At 39.2% G+C, this 23,461-nt stretch overlaps 1 protein-coding gene across 1 annotated transcript in view; it reads right to left on the minus strand.

Moving 5' to 3' along the window:
- Ccdc6 (coiled-coil domain containing 6) overlaps positions 1–23,461 on the minus strand; it is a 117,942-nt gene that overhangs the window by 62,278 nt on the left and 32,203 nt on the right. The window contains exon 2 of the mRNA XM_047552948.1: positions 1,208–1,357. Coding sequence (XP_047408904.1) covers positions 1,208–1,357 — 150 coding nt within the window. The remainder of the gene's footprint in view (positions 1–1,207; positions 1,358–23,461) is intronic.

Raw genomic sequence — 23,461 nt, forward strand, 5'->3', positions numbered from 1 at the left:
TTCTCTAAATTACAATGCAAATGAATAAAAAAAGTTTCACTGCCAAAATTTTGCCATGAATCTCTGCTAAATGATAATGCCTGGGGGTACCTCTATCCTTCACATTTCAAGAGCTACCATCTAAATCAAATTCTGTACAAGACTGCAATAGTATCTTTATTCAGTAATTAGGAATAAAAATGAAAAAAGAAAAATGAAAGTTTCCAGGATGACTGTATGATCTTAACACTAAAGTTTCTATACAACAAATCTTCTAGTATTCTCACAGGACCATCTATGTGAGGAGAAATTAATTTTTTTTAAAACCTCAAATATTTTCACATTACAACCTTACTAAAATATACACTTCAACCTAATTAACGAACTTGTTAGTAATCTGGAGAATAGAAAATACAAGGAGGTTTCTGTCAAAGACACCTAAAAATTGATAATAATGTTCCTATTGTCATCATTTATACCCGATCACTTATTTTGGACATACTGTGGTTAGTAATGAAATTCTAATATCCTATGTATTCTTAAGTCTATACTAAGTAACCCCTAAACTATTTCCTCTAAAAAGATTTTACTTCTACTTTGCTGATAAACTTTGAAATTAATTTTTTTTAAAAAGTAGAGAGGAATGCATGAATCAAACCCTCCTTTGTAGTTTTGTGTGATGTCTTTGTATTATTAGTGATTATGGATAAGTTTTAATACCAGTCTGGTATCTGTTCAGTAACATATTACTCACCCATTTGAATGCTTGACAGTAATTTTAACTATCACGGATATCGTTTCTTCCATGAAAGACATTTCACTGTATATCCTCATATTTTAGTGCAAGAGAACCACTAATAACAATCAAAATTATATACTCATTATAGATTAAGTATAAAAGGGGAAAGAAATCTCACATTTGGTGCTAATCTCTGTATTTCCAAAATGCTACATATAACATCACCTGTGTTGAGGCCTCATATTTATCAGCAATGTTTTGAAATACTCAGGGTATAAAATATCTTAGTTTCCTATGCAGATGAGCTACAGAACCACAGTCTCAAGTGTCACGATGCTCCCATCCTTAAACTGGTATTTTTAATCTCCAAAGAACTTCAGCTTCAACCTCATCAGCAAATGTTGCAAGCAAAGTGCTCTATCAAAGTCATTTTTTTTCCTACAGAGGAAAATAGGCAGGGAAGATGAGAGGATAGAAAAGATAATTTACCTGCATCAATTTTCTGGAGAGCTCATTAGTGAGGAACTCTTCTTCCTTCTCATAATTTACAGCAAGAGTTTCTTTCTCCTTCTGCAAAGCCTGAATTTTCTTGAACAAAGTGTTACTGATGAATTCTTCTTCCTGTTCAGCCCTGGCTTGCTGTTTAAAAAAATAAAATAAAAGAGAACAAAACAAAAACACATGTTAAGGAAACAGGAAATTTACTAATTGTAATACAGTTCTTATTTCCAAAGAGGGTGCCTATTTTAATTAGAGTTCTATTTATAATTGTGACCAACACACCCCCACAAGCACAAAACAGAGCAAATATTACTATTACCCAAAAGGGACTCTCTGTACCACACATGGTCCTTCTTCTTAAAGTGACATATCAAAGTAGCAAAGACTGTACTGCAGTTTGGGGGAGTTGTTTGTTTTTTGGTACTAGGGATTAAACCCCAGAGTTAGGTGGTGAGCTACATTATTTTTTAGATGATCTCACTAAATTGCTGAAGCTGGTCCCAAACTTGTGAACCTCTTGCATTAGCCTCCCCAGTCACTAGGATTACAGGCATGCGTGTACTGCAGTTTTTATGAAGCATTCACAAATCAATAACCAGAATACAGAAAGTTCCTTCTTCTGTAGTAGAGAGTTCCAGTATGTGCATGCATTCCTAACAACTCTCCATGTCATTACTTCTCAAAGGCTCGTAATTAAAATATCTAGGCAACAGTTTTTTGTTTTGTTTTGTTTTTAACTGGAGCAGAGAAGTTCAAATCACTTAATATCACCTCTTTTAAGATGCTACTGAAAGTGTGGGCATACCATTAAAAAAGCAATAGATTCACATGGAAACATTAACATGTTTATGGATATAATAACTAGAAGGCAATAAACCAAAAAAAAAAAAAAAAATAGTGAGAAGCTCATTGCAAAAGGTAGGGGCAGATGAGAGGAATTTTCTTCCCTACTGGGAAGTATTGGGGTGATGGCAAGAACAGGTATTTCCAAATTAAAACATAAAAACAGAAGAAAAGACAGGCTTAATTCAATGGAGGTGACAATATTCTTATGCAGATCCTCCCAAATGCTTTTAAGTTAATCATTGTCTTACGTGGGGGGGAGAGGTTCTGGGAATTGGAACCAAGAGCACTCACTGCCTCCCCCCCCACTTTTTTTGAGATAGTCTTGCTAAATTGCTGAGACTGGCCTCAAACTATGATTCTGTCTCAGCCTCCTGAACTGCTGGGATTATAGGCATATGCCACTGCATCTAATAAACCTAACCATCCTTGAAGGAAAGTCATCTTTTCAGAAAGAAATGAACTCAACTGTATTAAAAGCACTTTTTAAACTGTAACATTTTTATGCATCTGTACCAAATAATGCAGTCCTGTTTTATCTGCCAGTCAAGGGAGGGAGAGCTACATAAATTCCAAATCTCTGGCACCTCCACTTATTGTAAGAAGGCCAGAGGACAGGAAAAAAGGGGACCCACATCAATTACCACCTTTTAGCATACAAAGGTGCAGCAACCACTCCCAGCTCTTACTGCTTAAATTTGGTACCCCTTTGCCAGCTTCCAACACTTGTACCGTAACACCTAAAGTTTACTGTGGCATCACACACCCTGGGTTCCACATCCCAGCAGCTCTAGAGGAAGAATGTCAGAGTCCCTGAAGATTCTTGCCAAACAAATAACAAAGTCACGCACAGTACTTAGACTGAAAAACAGTTACTCTGAAGCTGGAAACGTTGGGATATAGTCCAGTACTCAAGTTACTAAGGAAGCCATTCTGGGATAGTCCAGGAGAATTGAGCAACAAAGAACCACCAGCTAATAAATTCCTATGACAAGCCAAGGGCACACACTGGGCAGTCTTTAGGTTCACATTAGCTCCCTTACACGCCTCTGTTTCACTAGAGTTTCTCCATGCCTCACCCTTTCCCTATAGTCAAGGAAAACTGCTGAACATGGGGCTTCCCTCTCCCTTTAAAGCAATCCCTACTCCTTCTCAATGCCCATCATGCAATGGGCAGGGTTCCAAGGTATTTACTTAAGGCCTATCTAACGTATGTATCCAAAACCACAATATCTCCGAGCTACCTGTTTTGCTGGTTTTGACTGAAATAGCCCTATATGATTTGAATTCTGATTATTCTGACAGTTACAGAAGAAAAAGGGTGACAGGAACCATAATGCTTTCACTGGTGATTCTGGACTTAGGATTCAAAAGGGGGTTTGCCATAGATTAATTTCATTACCACGCCAGACTCAACTATTTGCACACTATTGAACACTTAATAGTTTAGACCACAGTTAAAGCTAATAATTAGCAATAAGGAGGGCCAGCCTGAGGCTCAGCAGACCATCTTCCCATTTACATGGGGTCTTGGAAGTAAGTAAGCTAACAGTTTATTACTGTGATATCAAAAATAAACCTGAGTTTTATTTGTGAACCTCTCTCTTCCCATGTGATACAACCACTAAGCTATAAAGACAATAGGTTTCAGTGTAATATAAAAATGAACTTTAAGACAGAAAATAAGTTGCCAAAGGAATGAAGAATGAATGCTCAGGATACAGGGTTTCTTTTAGAGGTGAAGAAATTTTCTGGAATTAGATGTTAATAGCTTACATAAACTTTTAGATACACTAAAACTCAGGACACCAGTTGGGTGTGGTAGCTTACACCTATAGTCCCAGGAGCTCAGGACGCTGAGGCAGGAGGATCACAAAGTTCAAGGTCAGTCTCAGCAACTTAGTGAGGTCCTAAGCAACTTAGCAGAGACCCTGTCTCAAAATAAAAAAATAAAAAGGGTTGGGGATGTGGCTCAGTGTAAAGTTAAGCACCCCGGGGTGCAATCCCCAGTATCTAAATAAAAAAATAACTAGATAAACTAGAGGAGATCCAAATGGTAGACTAAACGGTGACTGCATCTCCCGTCGCTCCAGAACTCAGGATTCAAGAAGGGGAGGTATTGAGAAACTCGGACCAACATGGAGCCAGGGGGTGAGTCTCTCCCACCAGGTGAAGCTCCACCCAGATGGTAGGCCCGGACAGTGGACAGTGGACTTATCGGAGCAGGGCAGGGCAGCCAGAGACTTCCCCAAGCAGCCCTGCTCCCTCCGGCGGCAGGCGCAATCCACAGCCAGGTTCTCAGAGCAGGCCCACCAGGTAAGAGCTTTTCCACACAGAACCAACCCCAAAACCAGGACCCAGTGGCGGGGCCCCCTGAGAGGGCTTCTGGGACCAGGGCGGGGCAGCAAGAGACTTCCCCAAGGAGCCCGGCTCCCTCCAGCGGCAGCTTCTAGGGGCTTTTCCACACAGACCCAACCCCAAGCCCCAGAACAAGCAGCAGGCCTGGCCCACAGGCCGCTTCTGGGACCAAGGCAGGACAGGGAGAGGCTTTACCTGAACAGCCCTGCTCCCTCAGGCTGGGGCAGGCACTGTCTATAGCCAGTTTCTAGGAGCAGGACCACACAGTGAGAGGATTTCCACGCAGAACCAACCCCCAACCCTGAACCCAGTAGCAGGCTAGGGGCAGCTTTCTTCCGAAGTACTGCATTATCAAGTTCCTCCAAGACTTCAGGCTACTGAAGGCTAGGAGGTGATATACTGGAAATCTACAGGGACACTATAAGCCAAAAGAGGAAATCTGCAATATCTCAGAGTCCCACTGATATCTGACCAATATGAGAAAACAAGGGAAGAAAATGTCCCAAACAAACCTAGATACTATATCAACAAAACCCAATGACAGCACAGCAGAAGAAATGTCAGAAAGGGAGTTCAGAATGTACATAATTAAAACAATCAGGGAAGCAAACGAGGTGATGAAAGAGGAAATGCAGGCATTGAAAAAAGATGAAAGAGCAAATGCAGGCAATAAATGAATGCACCAATCAACAGTTAAAAAGAGCAAATACAGGAAGCAAAAGATCATTTCAATAAAGAGATACTGAAAAAAAAAAAAACAAACAGAAATCCTTGAAATGAAGGAAACAATAAACCAAGTTAAAAACTCCACAAAAAACATAAGCAATAGGATAGAACACCTGGAAGACAGAACCTCAGTCACTGAAGACAAAATATTTAATCTTGAACACAAAATTGACCAAACAGAGAAGATGGTAAGAAATCATGAACAGAATCTACAAGAATTATGGGATATCATGAAAAGGCCAAATGTAAGAATTATTGGGATTGAGGAAGGCTTAGAGAAACAAACCAAAGGAATGAACAATCTACTCAATGAAATAATATCAGGAAATTTCCCAAATCTGAAGAACGAAATGGAAAAGCAGGTACAAGAGGCTTATAGGACTCCAAATATACAAAATTAAAACAGACCCACACCAAGGCTCATTATTATGAAAATACCTAACATACAAAATAAAGACATAACTTTAAAGGCTGCGAGAGGAAAGAATCAAATTACATTCAGGGGGAAACCAATAAGAATATCAGCAGATTTTTCAATCCAGACCCTAAAAGCTAGAAGGGACTGGAACAACATTTACCAAGCCCTTAAAGAAAACAGATGCCAACCAAGAATCTTATACCCAGCAAAACTTACTTTCAGATTTGATGACGAAATAAACTCCTTCCACGATACACAAAAGCTAAAAGAATTTACAAAAAGAAAGCCAGCATTACAGAACATTCTCAGCAAAATATTCCATGAGGAAGAGATGAAAAACAACGATGCAAATCAGCAATGGGAGGAACTACCCTAAAGGAATAGCCAAATAAAGGAGAAACCAAATCATGTCAAAAACAAAAATGAGTCAAATGACTGGGAATACAAATCATATCACAATAATAACCCTGAAGGTTAATGGCGTGAACTCATTAATCAAAAGAGATAGACTGGCAGATTGGATTAAAAAGAAAAATCCAACAATATGCTGCCTGCAAGAGACTCATCTCATAGAAAGAGATACCCACAGACTGAAGGTGAAAGGATGGGAAAAAACATATCATACACACAGACACAGCAAAAAAGCTGGAGTATCCATCCTCATTTCAGATAATGTGGACTTCAAGCCAAAACTAGTCAGAAGGGATAAAGAAGGACATTACATACTGCTTAAGGGAAGCATAAATCAGCAAGATATAACAATCATAAATATCTATGCCCCGAACACTGGCTCATCCATGTACATCAAACAAATCTTTCTCAATTCCAGAAATCAAATAGACCACAACACAATAATACTAGGCGATTTTAACACACCTCTATCACCACTGGATAGATCTTCCAAACAAAAATTGAATAAAGAAACCATAGATCTCAATAACACAATCAACAATTTAGACTTAACGGATATATACAGAATATACCATCCAACAAAGAACGAATACACTTTCTTCTCAGCAGCACATGGATCCTTCTCTCAAATAGACCATATTTTATGCCACAAAGCTACTGTTAGCAAATACAAGAAGATAGAGATACTACCTTGTACTCTATCAGATCATAATGGATTGAAATTAGAAATAAATGACAGAATAAAAAACAGAAACTTCTCCAATACTTGGAGATTAAATAATACACTATTATATGATGAATGGATAACAGAAGACATCAGGAGGGAAATAAAAAAATTCTTAGAAGTAAATGAGAACAAAAACACAACATATCAAAATCTCTGGGACACTATGAAACAGTACTTAGAGGAAGATTTATTTCATGGGGCGCATTCAACAAAAGAAAATAATCAACAAATAAATGACTTAACACTACAGCTCGAAGCCCTAGAAAAAGAAGAGCAGACCAACACCAAAAGTAGTAGAAGACAGGAAATAGTTAAAATCAGAGCTGAAATCAAGGAAATTGAAACAAAAGAAACAATCGGAAAAATTAACAAAATAAAGAGTTGGTTCTTTGAAAAAATAAAAAAAATTGATAAACCCTTAGCCACACTAACAAAGAAAAAGAAAACTCAAATTACTAAAATTTGGATTGAACAAGGAAATATCACAACAGACACGAGTGAAATACAAAACATAATTAGAAGCTATTTTGAAAATCTATACTCCGACAAAACAGAAAACCTCGAAGACATCAATAAGTTTCTGGAGACATATGAATTACCTAAACTGAACTAGGAGGACATACACAACTTAAATAAATCAATTTCAAGCAATGAAATAGAAGAGGTCATCAAAAGCCTACCAACAAAGAAAAGTCCAGGACCAGATGGGTTCTCAGCCAAGTTCTACAAAACCTTTAAAGAAGACCTCACTCCAATACTTTTCAAAGTATTCCATGAAGTAGAAGAGGAGGGAACCCTCCCAAACTCATTCTATGAAGCCAATATCACCCTGATACCTAAACCAGACAGAGACACATCGAGAAAAGAAAATTTCAGACCAATATCCTTAATGAACATCGATGCAAAAATTCTAAACAAAATTTTAGCAAATCGCATACAAATGTATATTAAAAAGATAGTGCACCACGATCAAGTGGGTTTTATCCCAGGGATGCAAGGTTGGTTCAACATTCGGAAATCAATAAATGTCATTCACCATATCAACAGACGTAAAGTTAAGAATCACATGATTATTTCAATAGATGCAGAAAAAGCATTTGATAAAATACAGCATCCCTTCATGCTCGAAACACTAGGAAAAATAGGGATAGTGGGAACATTCCTTAACATTGTAAAGGCCATCTACGCTAAGCCCATGGCCAATATCATTCTAAATGGTGAAAATCTGAAAGCATTTCCCCTAAAAACTGAAACAAGGCAGGGATGCCCTCTTTCACCACTTCTATTCAACATCATCCTTGAAACTCTAGCCAGAGCAATTAAACAATCCAAAGAAATTAAAGGAATACAAATAGGAAAAGAAGAACTCAAACTACACCTGTTCACTGATAACATGATTATATATTTAGAGGAACCCAGAAACTCCACCAGAAAACTTTTAGATCTCAGAAGTAAATTCAATAAAGTAGCAGGTTACAAGATCGATGCTCAAAAATCCAATGCATTTTTATACATAAGTGATGAATCTTCAGAAAGAGAAATTAGGAAAACTACCCCATTCACAATAGCATCGAAAAAAATAAAATACTTGGGAATCAATCTCACAAAAGAGGTGAAAGACCTCTACAATGAGAACTACAGAACACTAAAGAAAGAAATTAAAGAAAACCTTAGAAGATGGAAAGATCTCCCATGTTCTTGGATAGGCAGAATTAATATCGTCAAAATGACTATACTACCAAAAGTGCTATACAGATTCAGTGCAATTCCAATTAAAATCCCAATGACGTGCCTTACAGAAATAGAGAAAGCAATTATGAAATTCATCCGAAAGAATAAGAAACCCAGAATAGCTAAAGCAATCCTTAGCAGAAAGAGCGAAGCAGGGGGTATCGCAATACCAGATCTTCAACTTTATTACAAAGTAGTAGTAACAAAAACGGTATGGTATTGGCACCAAAATAGACAGGTAGATCAATGATACAGAATAGAGGACACGGACACAAACCCAATTAAATACAATTCTCTCATACTAGACAAAGGTGCCAAAAATATGCAATGGAGAAAAGATAGCCTCTTCAACAAATGGTGCTGGGAAAACTGGAAATCCTTAAGTAGCAGAATGAAACTAAAGCTCTATATCTCACCCTGCACAAAAATCAACTCAAAATGGATCAAGAAACTTGGAATCAGAACAGAGACCCTATATCTTATAGAAGAAAAAGAAGGTCCAAATCTTCAACAAGTCAACTAAGGATCAGACTTCCTTAACAGGACTCCCATAGCACAAGAAATAAAAGCAAGAATCAATAACTGGGATAGATTCAAATTAAAAAGCTTTCTCTCAGCAAAGGATACTATCAGCAATGTGAAGGGAGAGCCTACAGAGTGGGAGAAAATCTTTGCCGCTCATACTTCAGATAGAGCGCTAATTTCCAGAATCTATAAAGAACTCAAAAAACTCTACACCAAGAATACAAATAATCCAATCAACAAATGGGCTAAGGAAATGAATAGACACTTCACAGAAGAAGATATACAAGTAATCAACAGATATATGAAAAAATGTTCAACCTCTCTAGTAATAAGAGAAATGCAAATGAAAACTACCCTAAGATTCCATCTCACCCCAATTAGAATGGCAATTATCAAGAACACAAGCAACAATAGGTGTTGGCAAGGATGTGGGGAAAACGGTACACTCATACATTGCTGGTGGGGTTGCAAATTAGTGCATCCACTCTGGAAAGCAGTATGGAGATTCCTCAGAAAACTGGGAATGGAACCACCATTTGACCCAGCTATCCCACTCCTCGGCCTATACCCAAAGGACTTAAAACCAGCATACTACAGAGATACAGCCACATCAATGTTCATAGCTGCTCAATTCACAATAGCCAGAGTGTGGAACCAACCTAGATGTCCTTCAATTGATGAATGGATAAAGAAACTGTGATATATATATATATGTATACACACCCACAATGGAATATTATTCCGCCATAAAGAATGATAAAATTATGGCATTTGCAGGCAAATGGATGAAATTGGAGAATATCATGCTAAGTGAGATAAGCCAATCTCAAAAAACCAAAGGACGAATGATCTCGCTGATAAGCGGATGATGACACATAATGGGGGGTTGGAGGGGTTAGTGTTAGGGTTAGGGTGAGGGAGAGGGGCAAGAATGGAGGAAGGAAGGACTGTAAAGAGGGAAAGAGGGGTGGGAGGGGTGGGGGGGAAGGGAAAAAATAACAGAATGAATCAAACAACATTACCCTACGTAAATTTATGATTACACAAAAGGTATGCCTTGACTCCATGTACAGAGAAACATGTATCCCATTTGTTTACAATAAAAAATTTTAAAAAAAGAAAAAAAAAAAAAAAGAAATAACCTGATAAACTAGAACTCACTCAACTGTACATTTTAAAAGGGTAAATTTTATGGTATGTGAATTGGGTCTTGATTTTAGATAAAGGGACTTTGATAATTAGCAGGATTTGTACTTCACAGAGCCCAATTTCCTTTGCAGTTCTTCCTCAAGAGAATAGCAAAATTTTTAAGATGTGGGCAAAGAGATGAAGAAAAGGCTTGTTCTACAGTTCCTTCCAAAGTGAGTGACATGTCAGGGGTCTTGGGAAGCTGAGGCTTTGGCAAAGAAAATCATTCACGGTTTTAGAATAGCCACTTCTTTCTAGGCAAAGCCCATTAGTAGGAAATGCCACACGCAGGAGCTCTGAATGAACACAGGGATTGGCCTCTTACTGACTATTTAACTTAACAAAGGGTTAATATGGCTAACAGTTTATCCACAGCTCCCTTTAGGTAAGTTTTTTGCCACCAGTTCTAAGCTCTAATGGGTTAGGGTTGGCGTCAATTGGAACAGATCAGTTTAAGAATGAACACACAAATGAAGGGAAAAACAAAAAACAAAAAAAACAAGATATTCAGTGTATCCAGTTTAACCTCGAAGAAAAACTTTAGAAAATCAGACATAGCATACTAACAATGTGTATAAACTTGATTATCCGAGAAGGAACCATGCATGATAGAAAAGCATCAAGTGTTCATTCACTTTCCCCTGCAAGTTTCTCCCTGTGGTATGTGTAGTATGACCTCAGTCTTGGTTTTCATTTTCCAGTCCCAAAAAAGTCCATTTTATTTAAGCTATACAACAAATTATTTTCCCAATGTATTCTCACCAAAGAACCCCAGATGCAACCAAGTAGACTGTGGTCCAAAAACCAACAACAAACCTCTGGGCACGTATGTGCCAGACATGAAGAGTTGACCCGGCAACAGGTGGGCAGAGGGGAGCTGAAACAGGTCCCTTATGAAATCTCATCCTCAGGTTTTATCAATGTATTTTCCCCTTTTATCTGAAATGCCTGAAAATCTCAGCAAGCCTGAACACAAATTCAAAATTAAGGCTGTACTTCAATCAGTTTACCTACCCTCCTCTAGGTTCTCAAATAAAAATGTGAACCAAAAAAAAAAAAAAAAAAAAATTAGAAATTCTTTCAAAGAGGAAAGCTTTTCCTATTACCGTTTGGTATGTTTGTATAACTGGGAAATTCAAGCAGAATTGAAAAATCTGTGATTGCATTTTCATGCTTAATACGGTTCTAGTGCTATGTTCAGAAATGGAGTGAAACTGGTATAATCTCACTTATTAGTATATGCTAGTAAACACGCAGTCCTCCACCCAGCTGTTTCTACTAATGTGAAGACTGAAGTACCTCTCCATCATTCCTTTCCTATCTACCAGAAGTCCAACATAATCGAAGGTAAAGAAAAGAGCAGGAGGAGCACAGGAGAAATTTACCAAGTCCTCATGGGAAAATAAACAGCAAAATGATTCTTGTAAAATATTTTCTCCTGAGTTATCACATATTTAGGTGACCATACTATACACAAGCATCATTTTCTGCAGATAAGGAAAATAGTTTGCTCTGACCCACTGATCTCATGACCTGGGCATAACTTTGATAGGAGATCTCAATGTGATTGTTTAGGGTCTCTGTTATTTAGGGCACTCTGGAGGGTTGGTATAAAAAGAATTCCAAATCTCTCCCCAATAGCACTCACTGCTGATGAGAAAATCCATGTGCCAAAACCCAAATCAGGTAAGATGATGTAACTCATGATCTGTCAAGCATAAGCTAAAGGGTTTTCCAAAGCAAGAAATTTCAGGCAAACATCTATTTGATAAAGGGTGTGGGGAAAGGATATAATTAGGAGAAAGTTCACATAACTACAAAAAGAAGAAACTTGCATTGGCTTAAAAAAAATACTTTTAAGTTGGTTAATGATTTGTTTTAATAACAAAGAATCATAAAACTAAGATATTTTTGAATGTTTAATTCTTAAGGAACTAGGCAAGATTCATCTATGATTTTAATGACTTAAATTTAAGTAATATATGTGAATGCATTAGTCCAAGTATTTAAACTTACTATTCATTTGTCTAGTCACTTACAATCTAAATTTTAATGATCTTAATCTCAGTCTGAAATAGTATCTGAACCATCTAGTTAGAATAGCAGGTCCTACACAACACACAGCCAAGCAACTGAATAAAACCCAGTTCTTTCTAAACTATCATTTATAGGTGCAGCACTGCACATATGGATTATTCTGGAAGATGCTTAGTTTGAAAGAATTCCTCATGACTGATGGCTGCTGGCACTTACAAGATTAGCTCAAATATCAGGCATGCCAATGGTTTATCAACACAAACGACATTCCTGCAGAAATCTGCTTAACACTGAAGTACCAGGATGGCAGGGGTGGGTGGCAGTGACACAGAACACAAGCCTGTAAACACCTTCATTTCTTCTAATAGGAGAGTCAAGAAAAGGATTTCGATTATACACCTGAGAAGTACAATTCTGCATTTAGTCTGTGAAGTACTAGGATAGGGTGTGCTTTCTTCACATACTGGAGACTAGCTTGCAGTAAAAGCAATTAATCAAAGCAGTTTTATTATCTGCTTTATTCTAGAATGGCCAACAAGTCACAAACCTACACAGGAAGCAGAGTAGGACATTACAAGTCCAGGCAACCACTGTTCTGCCTCAGATTCTGTGCCAAAGCCACTGCCACAGGAATGGAGAGTAAGAGAAACAACAAGCACCACAGGGTGACTTCCTGGATAAAACAACTCAGATCTTGAGGTTAAAAAGTACCCAAGCAGTTACCAAGTTTTATCAACCTCTGGTACCTCTCAAAGCAGCTTTGGAAAAAAGCTACAACTACTGCAACCTGCAGAGGACAGGCACATTCCTCTGTGCATGTGCTATTGCCCAAGAGCAGAACAGCACTTCTCACCATGTGAATTCACCCACACCCAAACTGGTGCACACCTGGCTCAAGAAGATGAGTCCACTGGTCACTTGTTTGGATACAGAACAATGAAAGACTACTAAAAAAATTACTGAATGTTTACACTAGATTTATGAACTTTCTCACAGGTCCACAACAAACAGGACACACTGAAGGGGGGGTTCATATACAGTGTCAAACTCTGGAGTCAGGCAATCGCCTGGTTTACAAAGTAGCTGTGAGGCCCCAGGGAAGGCATATGACCTCTTCAAAGCACGGTTTTCACCTTTGTAAAGTGAAAGTAATGTCACCTTCCTCTGAATCGGTTACAAAGACAAAATAAAATAATCCACAGAAAAAGCTATCACAGTGCCTGAGTCTTCCAAGAAACTGTATGTTCGTACGATAGTTATTCAGTCATAAAAAATAATGTAATGATGCATGCTAAAACATGGATAAACCTTGAAAACATGCTAGGTGAAATAAGACACAATTTTCACATACAACTATGATGTCATAAATATGAAAAAACCAAAATAGGCAAATCCACATGATTAGCAAGTGACTAGGATTGGGAGTAGGAGAGAATGTGAAGTGATCCCCAATGGGTATGGCACTCCTTTTCAGGGTGATGAAAATGTTTGGGAAACAGATAATGATGGTTGTATAACTATTGAATTATTTACTTTAAAAAGGTGATCACCTATGGCATATGAATTGTCTCTTCTTTTTTTTTAAAGGCTTTATTAAGTGACAGTGGAAAAGACACCAAAGTCCAAGCAAAACTGATCTGAGAAGGGGTAGGAAGGCCTGCCATCCTTAAGACTTAGGCGAAGACCCACTGCCCCAGGAGAAAGGTAAACTCTCCTGCCAAAGACACACATCGGATTGGCTACCAGAAGAGGAAGGGCCAGCAGTACTGAACAGCCCCTATGTCCTTGGCCCAGGCTCCCACGGCTTACTCAAGACCTAATGAGAAGAGCTGAGAACCACCCTCAACAGTCTAGTCATAGGAGAAACCAACAGTGAAGCAGTGCTTTTGTGGGGACCAGAGTGTGGGGAGCACACTGCAGGATTCAATGACTCCTAAAAGCTGAGGGGGTGGAGCATTGACATTCAGGAAAGTTCGACCCTACCCTAACTCTAAGGTGACAGTAGCCCACAGCTGGAGGCATTTCAAGCCTCCAATACAAAGAAAGAAATAATTCCAACTGAACCCCAACCCAGCTCAGTTGTGGATTAGATTATTTCAACCCCACATTAATGGCCTAATAAAGAGGAGGCATGTTGTTCATTTCTGGACCTAAACACCACTTACCTCAGTCTCTACAGATCTAATAACTGGCATTCAGTCAAAAATTATTAGAAAAAAAAAAAAATCACAAAAATGCAAGAACAAAATTAAGAGAAAAAACAATGGCAAAGACTTGGAGATCTTAGTATTGATATGTGTTATAATATGGACAAACCTCAAAAACATAGTACATGACAGAGGCTCAACAGAAAAGACCACATATTTTATGGACTATTTATAGGAAGCATCCAGAATAGGCAAATTTACACAAATTTGTGGTTCCATGGGGTTGGAAAGAGGTTGAAGTCGAAGGGAGAAGAACAGGGAATGAATGCCAATAGGTACAAAATTCTTTTTTGGAGTAATGAAAGTGTTCTAAAATAAGATTATGGTAATGATCACAAAACTGTAAATATACTAAGAACCACTGAATTGTACACTTTAGACAGATAAATTTTATGGTATGTAAATTATATCTCAATAAAGCTGCTTTTAAAAAAAGAATTCTAACAAAGCACATTTTTCGTTCCCATCAGAAATATGAAATATCAAATAGCCTTAGGTATAAAAGAGACGGAGGCTTAAATCAAATATGATTAAATATGAAAAAGCTCCAACTTTATATCACTGTAGTGATTCATGAAAGTACTCAGTATATATCAGAGATGTCTAATATTTATCATATTGATATATTTAGGAAAACAGCTACTCCATGCTTCAAACAATATCGCTATTCTGCTCAGGCATGCTTCAATTATAGATGCACTAAAAGTTATAAATATTCTGGTTTATAAGACGGTCGTTAGGATAACATTTTGTACTGCAACAACATAAACTGTGATTCAATTCCCAAGGTCAGTTTTCAAAAATTCCTTTATGGCATGATGTAACTGAATTGTGGTATGAAAAAATTTGGCCTGAATCTATGTTCTAAAAGCAAAGAGATTCTATCAAAGTCGGGAAAAGGAAGATTTTTTTCCCCCTCTTTAAATATGGATCCAGTTTAAGGCACAAATTTCATACTTCCTTGGTATTTTCTCATTTTTCCTCTCAACAATTCTTTTTTGCCTATTACTACCCCCATCAGATATGCTCACATCCTCATGTCCTTTAACTCCCCTATTCTGTATGGTATAACATCCAAGCAATTCTTTCCCAAAATGAATCTGTGCCCCCCAAATCAGCTACTTTATTTCCCTAGCCAGCACCTAGCAACCCCTTCAGCTGGTCACTGAGAAGGTTGATCCAAATTATAGTAAAATGCGGCAGACTTTTTCCTTACCCTAATGATTGTTTCAGGGGTTGGAATTAAGAGGGCATAACGGGAAGCCTACCAGAACATGCTCATGATCCATTATCTACTGCTGCCTAACAAACGGTTCCCAAGCTCTAGGCCCATCACCAATGCGGCAGTTTGTCATCATGCTATGGGTTGATAGGTCTTCCTTGGCCAGTTTTACTGGGTTCCCTCCTGTGGCTGCAAGATCAAAGTCAAGATCAAGGGATAGGAAATAGACCACACCTCCTCAGGAGAGAAGCAGCAGATATTCTCAGATGTGTGAGTGATAGAGAAAAAGAGACAACACAAAACAGTTCTGTGCCTAACAACACCTCAAAATACACACATTTGTAAGAACAACTGTCACAAACTAGAGATATAAACAAAGGGAGAAACGCCCACTTCAGTGTCCTGTATTTGTGGTTCACATCACTGATTAACTTAAATACATGATGTTCAAGTTGATGAAATTACTACCTCCAAAGTATACCTTGGCTCCGAAGCTACTGGGGGGAGTTCTATGCAGTACTCTCTCTGGAGATGTGTTCTTAAACCGAAGCCTCTCTCCACTGCCTACAAGGAAGTCACTGAAGCCACACCTCTGCACTTCCACCTACTGGGACCCTGAGGCCTCCAGCCCTGGCACTGGGGCAATGAATGAGGTTGGAGAAGGTAAGTGCTTCCAAAATGCCACCTATGCTGAGAAGAGTTTTAGCCACACACCTCCTGCTACCAAGAATCAATAGGGGGAGCTCTGTGATAAAGGTCCTCTGGAATAGGAAGGCAGGTCAGCTACAGACCACAGAATCCACTCCCCTCTCAGCCTTCCCCCACAAGGCACATTCCCAAAGACACGGGAATCTTCAAGGAAATGTTAAAAAAAAAAAAAAATGAGCAAAGGCTATGACTCATGGAGGTTGGTTGGACTGTAAACTGATTGAAAGTGACCACCATTGCAGACTGAATACTTGCCATTCACCTCTTCCTCCACTCCTTGTGTGCCTAACACAAAGCCTCCCTATACCAGGAACCAGTATATCTAAATATTTCTCCACTTCTGACATAGGCAGAGGGAACCTCAACACTAGTCCCAGAAAGTAGCTGCCTTTTACTCTCTTGATAATTAATTCCTAACCAGAACAGTTACCAAGTAGAAAGAGAGGCCACAGTCAATAGATTTTCAAAACTTATTCAACATATTTGACAAAAGTATCTCCTACATGCAAGTACTATATGGATATGGCAGTGAATAACACAGACATTGGCAATGCCCTGAAGAGGCATATAATCTTCCTAGCAATTAATAGCAACATCATTAATCCATACGTTCAGCAACTGGCTGTAGGATGATCTAGTCTTGGCTGTATAAAATAGCCTAAGGTGTAGACTTCTAATGGGACTAAGTTGCACAGAAGAAAAAGTTTTGTAAGAAAAAGTAAGTTACTACAGTAACAGAAGAAATAGAAGCTACTGGAGCCTAATGCCTGCTAAGCCTTAGCAATCAAATACCTGCTGAACAGTGAGGAACACAGATGTACACAAACACAGGAACTTTATACAGCAGGCTCTTCCATACAGTATGCCTGCCCCCTGCAGTACCGACAATTGAACCCAGGGGTGCTTCACCACAGATCTACACTCCCAGCCCTTTTTGATATAGGGTCTCCCTAAGTTACTGAGACCAGCCTCAAACTTGTGACCCTGCTACCCCAGACTCCAGAGTTTCTGAGATTACAGGTGCATGCCACAGCACCCGGCAAACACATTATCTCATTTAATCCATGCATTGATTTTACATTTCAGTCCTACATCATATGTAAAGAAATGGGTTCAGAAAAGTCAGGCAATTGTCTGAGGATCCAAACTACTGAAGACAAGGGCTACAATTCAAACTGAAACCCTGGACTGGCTCCCAATCTCCCAGACCTTCTAGGGCCTAACCTCAACACCCAGTAACAATGCCTGCCACTGATCCAAGAGTTGTAGCATCGTGCTCTACCAGTCAAAAGTCACTAACTTGCAATTAAAGGCAACATTATTTGTGCTGTCCCACAGAGAAGCTCATCTTTACAAAGAGATACCCTGTAATTTCACTTCACAAGCAAGAGGGTAACTAAATGTTGGGTGACTGACAGGTAATCTTTAAGAATTGCAAAGGAGCCACTTTCCTCTATTGCTACCAGTTCGTGTAGGAGAATAGGGATTTCCTGGTGGCAAACTCGCCATATGTAGTCTTCCTGTGGGCTGACAGCAAGCTCTGGTAATTTAGCTTTACTGCACACTCTTCTCCCCTCCTCTTTCAGATACTGAATGAAAACAGATCTGCTGGAGTATAGAAGATCTGTCAAAGGGTGACATGGGCAGATCTGCCACAAGAAAGGCAGTGAGGATGTGGTCTCAAATCTATGAAGAATTTGTAAGATGAGAACACACAGACTTCCTAGTAAAGAAAAGAGCTAATACAGCAAGTCTAACTGGGATCTTCTAAAAGTTCTGCTTACAAGGTTGACCCTTGGCTGGCAACTGGAAATTTAGATTTTGGAAGAATTCCTCCCACCATGATAAAAATGGCTCAATGTGTCTACACTTTACAAGCAATATTGTTTACAATGAACACCTGCCTTCCTTTGAGAATCTAGAATTTTGATACATGCTAAGCAGAGAGAGCGCCTCCATGACTAGCCCAATTAAAAAAAGACCTGAGCTCTGGGTCTTAAAGGAGATTCCCATAGACAACACTTCACATGTGTAGTCACAATTCAATACTGGAGGAATTAAGTGCATCCTGTGACTCTACTAGGAGGATTCTTGAAGCTTGTACTAGGTTTCCTCTGGATTTCATCCCATGCACCTGTTCCCATTGCTAATTTTGCTTTGAAGAATTTTGCTGTAACAAATCTTAGTAGCGAGAATGACTAGACATTGAGTACTGTCTGGGGGTAGTGCTAGTGACCCCTGCACTTCCCATGTCTGAAAGGAATGCCTTCCAGGCTATCTTTCAAAAGTCAAAGGAAGCCACAGGCAAGAGCGCACACTTTATCCCTGTCATGCCTCAATCATCTCAGTGTAGCAGTATTAGCTAGAAGCCGGAGCCTTACAGTTAAGAGCAACTTAAAAGATACATGAGACCACTTTGCTCAAAAAAAGATCCCCAGATCTCCAGGCTCTTAGCCATCATCACCTGGAGCTCATAGAGGCATCACAAACATAACAAGCCACAGGTGTATCCCTTGATTCCTTTCCATTCTGCCTAAGCATCAAGATGCCCAGTTGCATAAGCAAAGATCAAGGAGTGAAGTCTTGGTATTTCTTTCCCTCAATGCCCTTATGCTCATTTAGTCCACTGGAACATTCTGAGTCTAATTAAATAAACTGCGAGTGTCTCTTTCTAGCCTTTTCATGCCTTTATTCCATCCACCACTGTCTCTCACCAGGTAAATGACTGCTGCCCTACTCCTACTCTCATGTTATCTATGTTCCACTCGGCATCCACAGTGTTTTGACAGATGGAGAATGATCACTTCATTACCCTGCTCCATCCCTCCAACAGATTCCCATCATATTCAGAATCAGCAATTGCCTCCTATGATCTACCAAACCCCCCCCCCCACGATGGAGCCCCTGCCTGCCTCTCCTACCTGTGTTCATGATGCTCTGGCACACCAGTGTATCCCTTTCCACATGGGGCCAAACATGATTCCTGTTGGAGGAACTGGATATTAACTAGACTTCTCTGCTACATGGTGCACTGGCTTGCTACCTGCCACTTCAGATCTCCCCAAAAAGACTGTCTACCACCTAACCTAGAGTCAAGAACCATCAGTCACTTATTAGTCCATTATTGCTTTCTTCCCATCAGAATAGTCACTGCCACTGGGATTGATATTACCTCCTTCTTTATCTTTCTATCACTTCTACCAAAATGTGGGCTTAGGACACTAAGTCAGATCTGCTGGTAACTATAGCAGCATCGGAGTCTAGAACTGTGCCTGGCATCCAGCAAGCAATCCAACATTGGTCAACAGTTACTAAGATGTGGGAAAAGCCCTCTCAATCTCCAAACCTCTTCTCCCCACTCTCCTCTGCTAGTCTACCAAGCCCAATGCACTGGGTTAAGTACTTATGACAGAAAAATAACTACAGTACTAGTGCTGCTCCGGGAGGAGCTTATACTTGAGCAATTCCAGGTCCTTCACAGCTATTTGTGTCCCCACATTCACTTTCACAGATGTCATCCCCACCTAAACATAGCTGCATACCTGGTAGCTTCAACTTTTCCATCCTTACATCCTGTCACCACTGTTGGATGATGTATTGAGTTGTACCAGACATAAGTGACCCCAAAGTGTTAACCTTCTTCTTCCTCTTTTGGATAACAGTTTCCCCCACCCAATGCTAGTTAGACCCATAACTACCCAGTTAGACTACCTATCCCAGGATCCCTGATGGCTAAGTAACTAATATGTAACTAATGTCTAACACATGGAAGAAAAATGGAAGTGATCACAACTTTGGAGTCACATCTTTAAAAAGGGAGCAATCTATTATCAATGCTTATGCCCACTTCCCACAGCCTGGAATCTGATATTAGTAGCTATAAGCCAGTGCCCACCACAAAGGCAAAGTTAAAACCCCTTGAGAAGGTGGAGCAATGAGGTAAGAATATCCCACACCACTGACAATGCTCAGAGAAAGTTGCCTGCCAGCTCTGAACTCTTAAGTGAGAACAAACTGAACTCTGAGCCACTGTATTTTAGAATCTCCCTTTCAATAGTGCAACCTCTACTTTAACCCATACAATCCTGAAATGAAAACTCAGGAGACTGTAAAACCTAGAACCAAAGACCCCTACCCTCCATTTACTGCTCTTCACCTATCATCCAGTCTTGAGAGGAAGTGAGGGAGCCATACTGTACAGTTCATGTTTGAGAAGAATTGCAGATCTAAGTTTAGAAAAGAAAAACTTCCCCAAGATACAGAACTTAGAAAAGGAAACCACTGAAGAGCATGCAAATCATGATCTCTTAAGTGGGGATAATAAATCTATATAAATAAAATGCATTCATGTAATATTATACAAGTTTATTATATTACAGAAATGTAGGTATCATGCAAACAAACAATTATAATAATTGTAACATTTTTTAAAATGGGCCCAAGAAACATTAACTGAGACTCTGGAGTACAAAGACTAACCTGTCAAACCACATCCACAAAGCTGAGAACATCGCCTCATACATCCTAAGCATGCAAATATTGTTAAAATGAATATACACCTTGTGTTCAGTTGTGAACACACACAAATCTGAGAAAGATTGCTATGCAGGCAATGGATTTCCAAAGTCAAATATCAAGACTGCATTATCATTGTGTAATACCCATTTTTTAAAAAATTGATGAGCTACTAGCATTCAGATTCAACCTCTGACACACTGCGTCAGCTCTGAGGGATGGGCCCAGAGGTTCCAGAGAGCAGTGTAGTTGGTGAACCAAGAGCAGATAAAAATGGTACTGCTTTAGCTAATCAGGAATCCTGGCCAAGTTGTTGCTATTAACTTCTAAATAACCTCTGTGAGTTACTTTCATCCCTAAGCCTACATTTCCCATCTGTACAATGTGAGATAGTCTAAGGACCTTCTGGCACAGCAGATGATTTAAAAAAAAAAAAAAATCTGAGGTCAAAGATACACAAACAGTAGGGAACAGGGAACTAGAACCCAAGTACCACTATTCTCCATTTAGGGCTCTTCCCATCCCATCCTGCCTTGAGAGGAAGTAGTGGACCTACACTGCTTTAAACAAGCCCTACAGAAGTAGTATTCCCCAAACTCAGTTAATTGGGGGGAAAAGGAAAAGAACACTCTGAATAAACATACGGAGACAAATTCCCCTAAAAAGTAAAGGCTCCTGGATTGAAGGTCTTGGGTGGGAATAGGGAATACATTACAAAAATTTGGAAGTTCTCAAGTATAGTCTACTATGAAAAGCAGAGCTAACATCATCTATCCCTTCTAAACTATGCTTGTACATTTTATAAAAACAGTCCATATCATATGCACACTGTATTCCTTTACTCCACTTACTATATTGCAAATATTCTTTGTGATTAAATGTTCCTTCAACTTCTGATGTCCCCAAACCGTCTCCCTACAGTCTGACATTTCAGGTATTTCCTACGCTTTTGTCATAATTGTTACAATGAACAAGTTAGAACAATGCCTGATGCTGTATGTACTCCATGTAAGTTTCTTTCAGCAGATTCCCCAACCCCAGTTATCAGTTAAGATATAGGTATTTAAGCAAATTGCCTCCTAAATTTGCAACTCCAATACCATGTCTGTTTCTTGTGTACTTGGAGGAGACACCTTAGTAGCCAGTTTGCTTCCTGATCATTGTCTGCTTGCTGATTTAGTGTCTAGGAGTTTGGCTTCTCAACACTGACATTCCATGGAAACGAACCCCTCCGAAGAGGTGAAGGGCACAATGATTTGGCTTAACCAGAAGGCTGGCTTTGTGACTTAGGATTGGTGATGTATGGAAATTTTCTGATGTTCAGTGAGGGAAGAGGGATGGAAGATTTAACTTCTTGCCAGAGAATAACTTTCAGCGTGAAGTCTTTATTTCCGTTGGACACGAGGGCACAGTCGCCATACTACATCACATTTGATACCAGGAATTGAATGTATGCATCCACTCAAAAAGGAGAACTACCCAGACAGGGGTGAAAGAAGAGAATATTAGATAGTACAATAATAGTACATGTGTAATAATAACAGAGCTTCCCAGAAAGCTCCCTCCTCTACTGTTAGGAATTAAGGCAAAAACCTGCCACCAGTCCTCAACCCTTTTAAACACAATCCCCAAATCCAAAAGATTGAAAACCAAAAGTTGGCAACCATTTGGCAAGAAACCAAGTTGCCCTGCATTCATTTGGTGGCAAAACTTGATCTGACTTGACAGAATGCCCTGTGCAGCTGTATCATCACATTTCATGCAAATGTTCACGTTTTGCTGATATGTTTGAAGTGTCTGCTGTTCAGCCCACCAGCAGCATTACATTTACATGCTGTACGTGCTCAATATTAATTTTCCATATCCCTATACCCTGTTAATTCCCTTTATGGGATGAACTGTGCCCCCTGATCATAAAAAAAAAAAAAAAAAAAAAAAAGATATGTTCAAATCCTAACTCCAAGTACCTATGAATGTGACCTTATTTGGAAATAAGGTCTTTGCAGCTATAATCAAGTTAAGATGAAGTCATCAGGTGGGCCCTAATCCAATATAACTGGTGACCTTATAAGAAGGGAAAATAGAAACACAGGAGGAAGACAGCTGGGTAACTACAGAGGCAGGGACTAGAGTGCCGCAGCTGCAAACCAGGCACACCTGTGGCTACCACAAACTGGGAGAAGCAAGGAAGGAGACTCCCCTCAACACAGTCTTTGCCACCATCTTGATGACAGACTTCTAGCCTACAAAACCGGGACATGATAAATTTTTGTTTTTATAAACCATCCAGTCTATAGTACTTTGCTATGACAGCCCTGGTAAACTAATATATCCCACCATCACCACCAAAAAGTCTTCATTTTAACATCTGGTCCCGTGGATAAGGGACTTTGGATTTGTATTTTAAGGTTTCTTTATTCTACATATTGCAAAGTAACTCCACGTTTCATTTAAGGTTTCTAGCAATGACATTTAGCTAAGTCTGAGGATTTTGTAACAAACTATTTTAAAATGCGGAGGGCAAAGGACATACTTAGTCTTTAAAAATTTAGAAAGAATGGTTAAAACCATCAACTACATCTTAAATGCCTTATTTAAAAAAAAAAAAAAAAAAAAAAGAATGTTC

This window comes from Sciurus carolinensis, chromosome 5 (genome assembly GCF_902686445.1).
Source record: "Sciurus carolinensis chromosome 5, mSciCar1.2, whole genome shotgun sequence".
Lineage (NCBI taxonomy): Eukaryota > Metazoa > Chordata > Mammalia > Rodentia > Sciuridae > Sciurus > Sciurus carolinensis.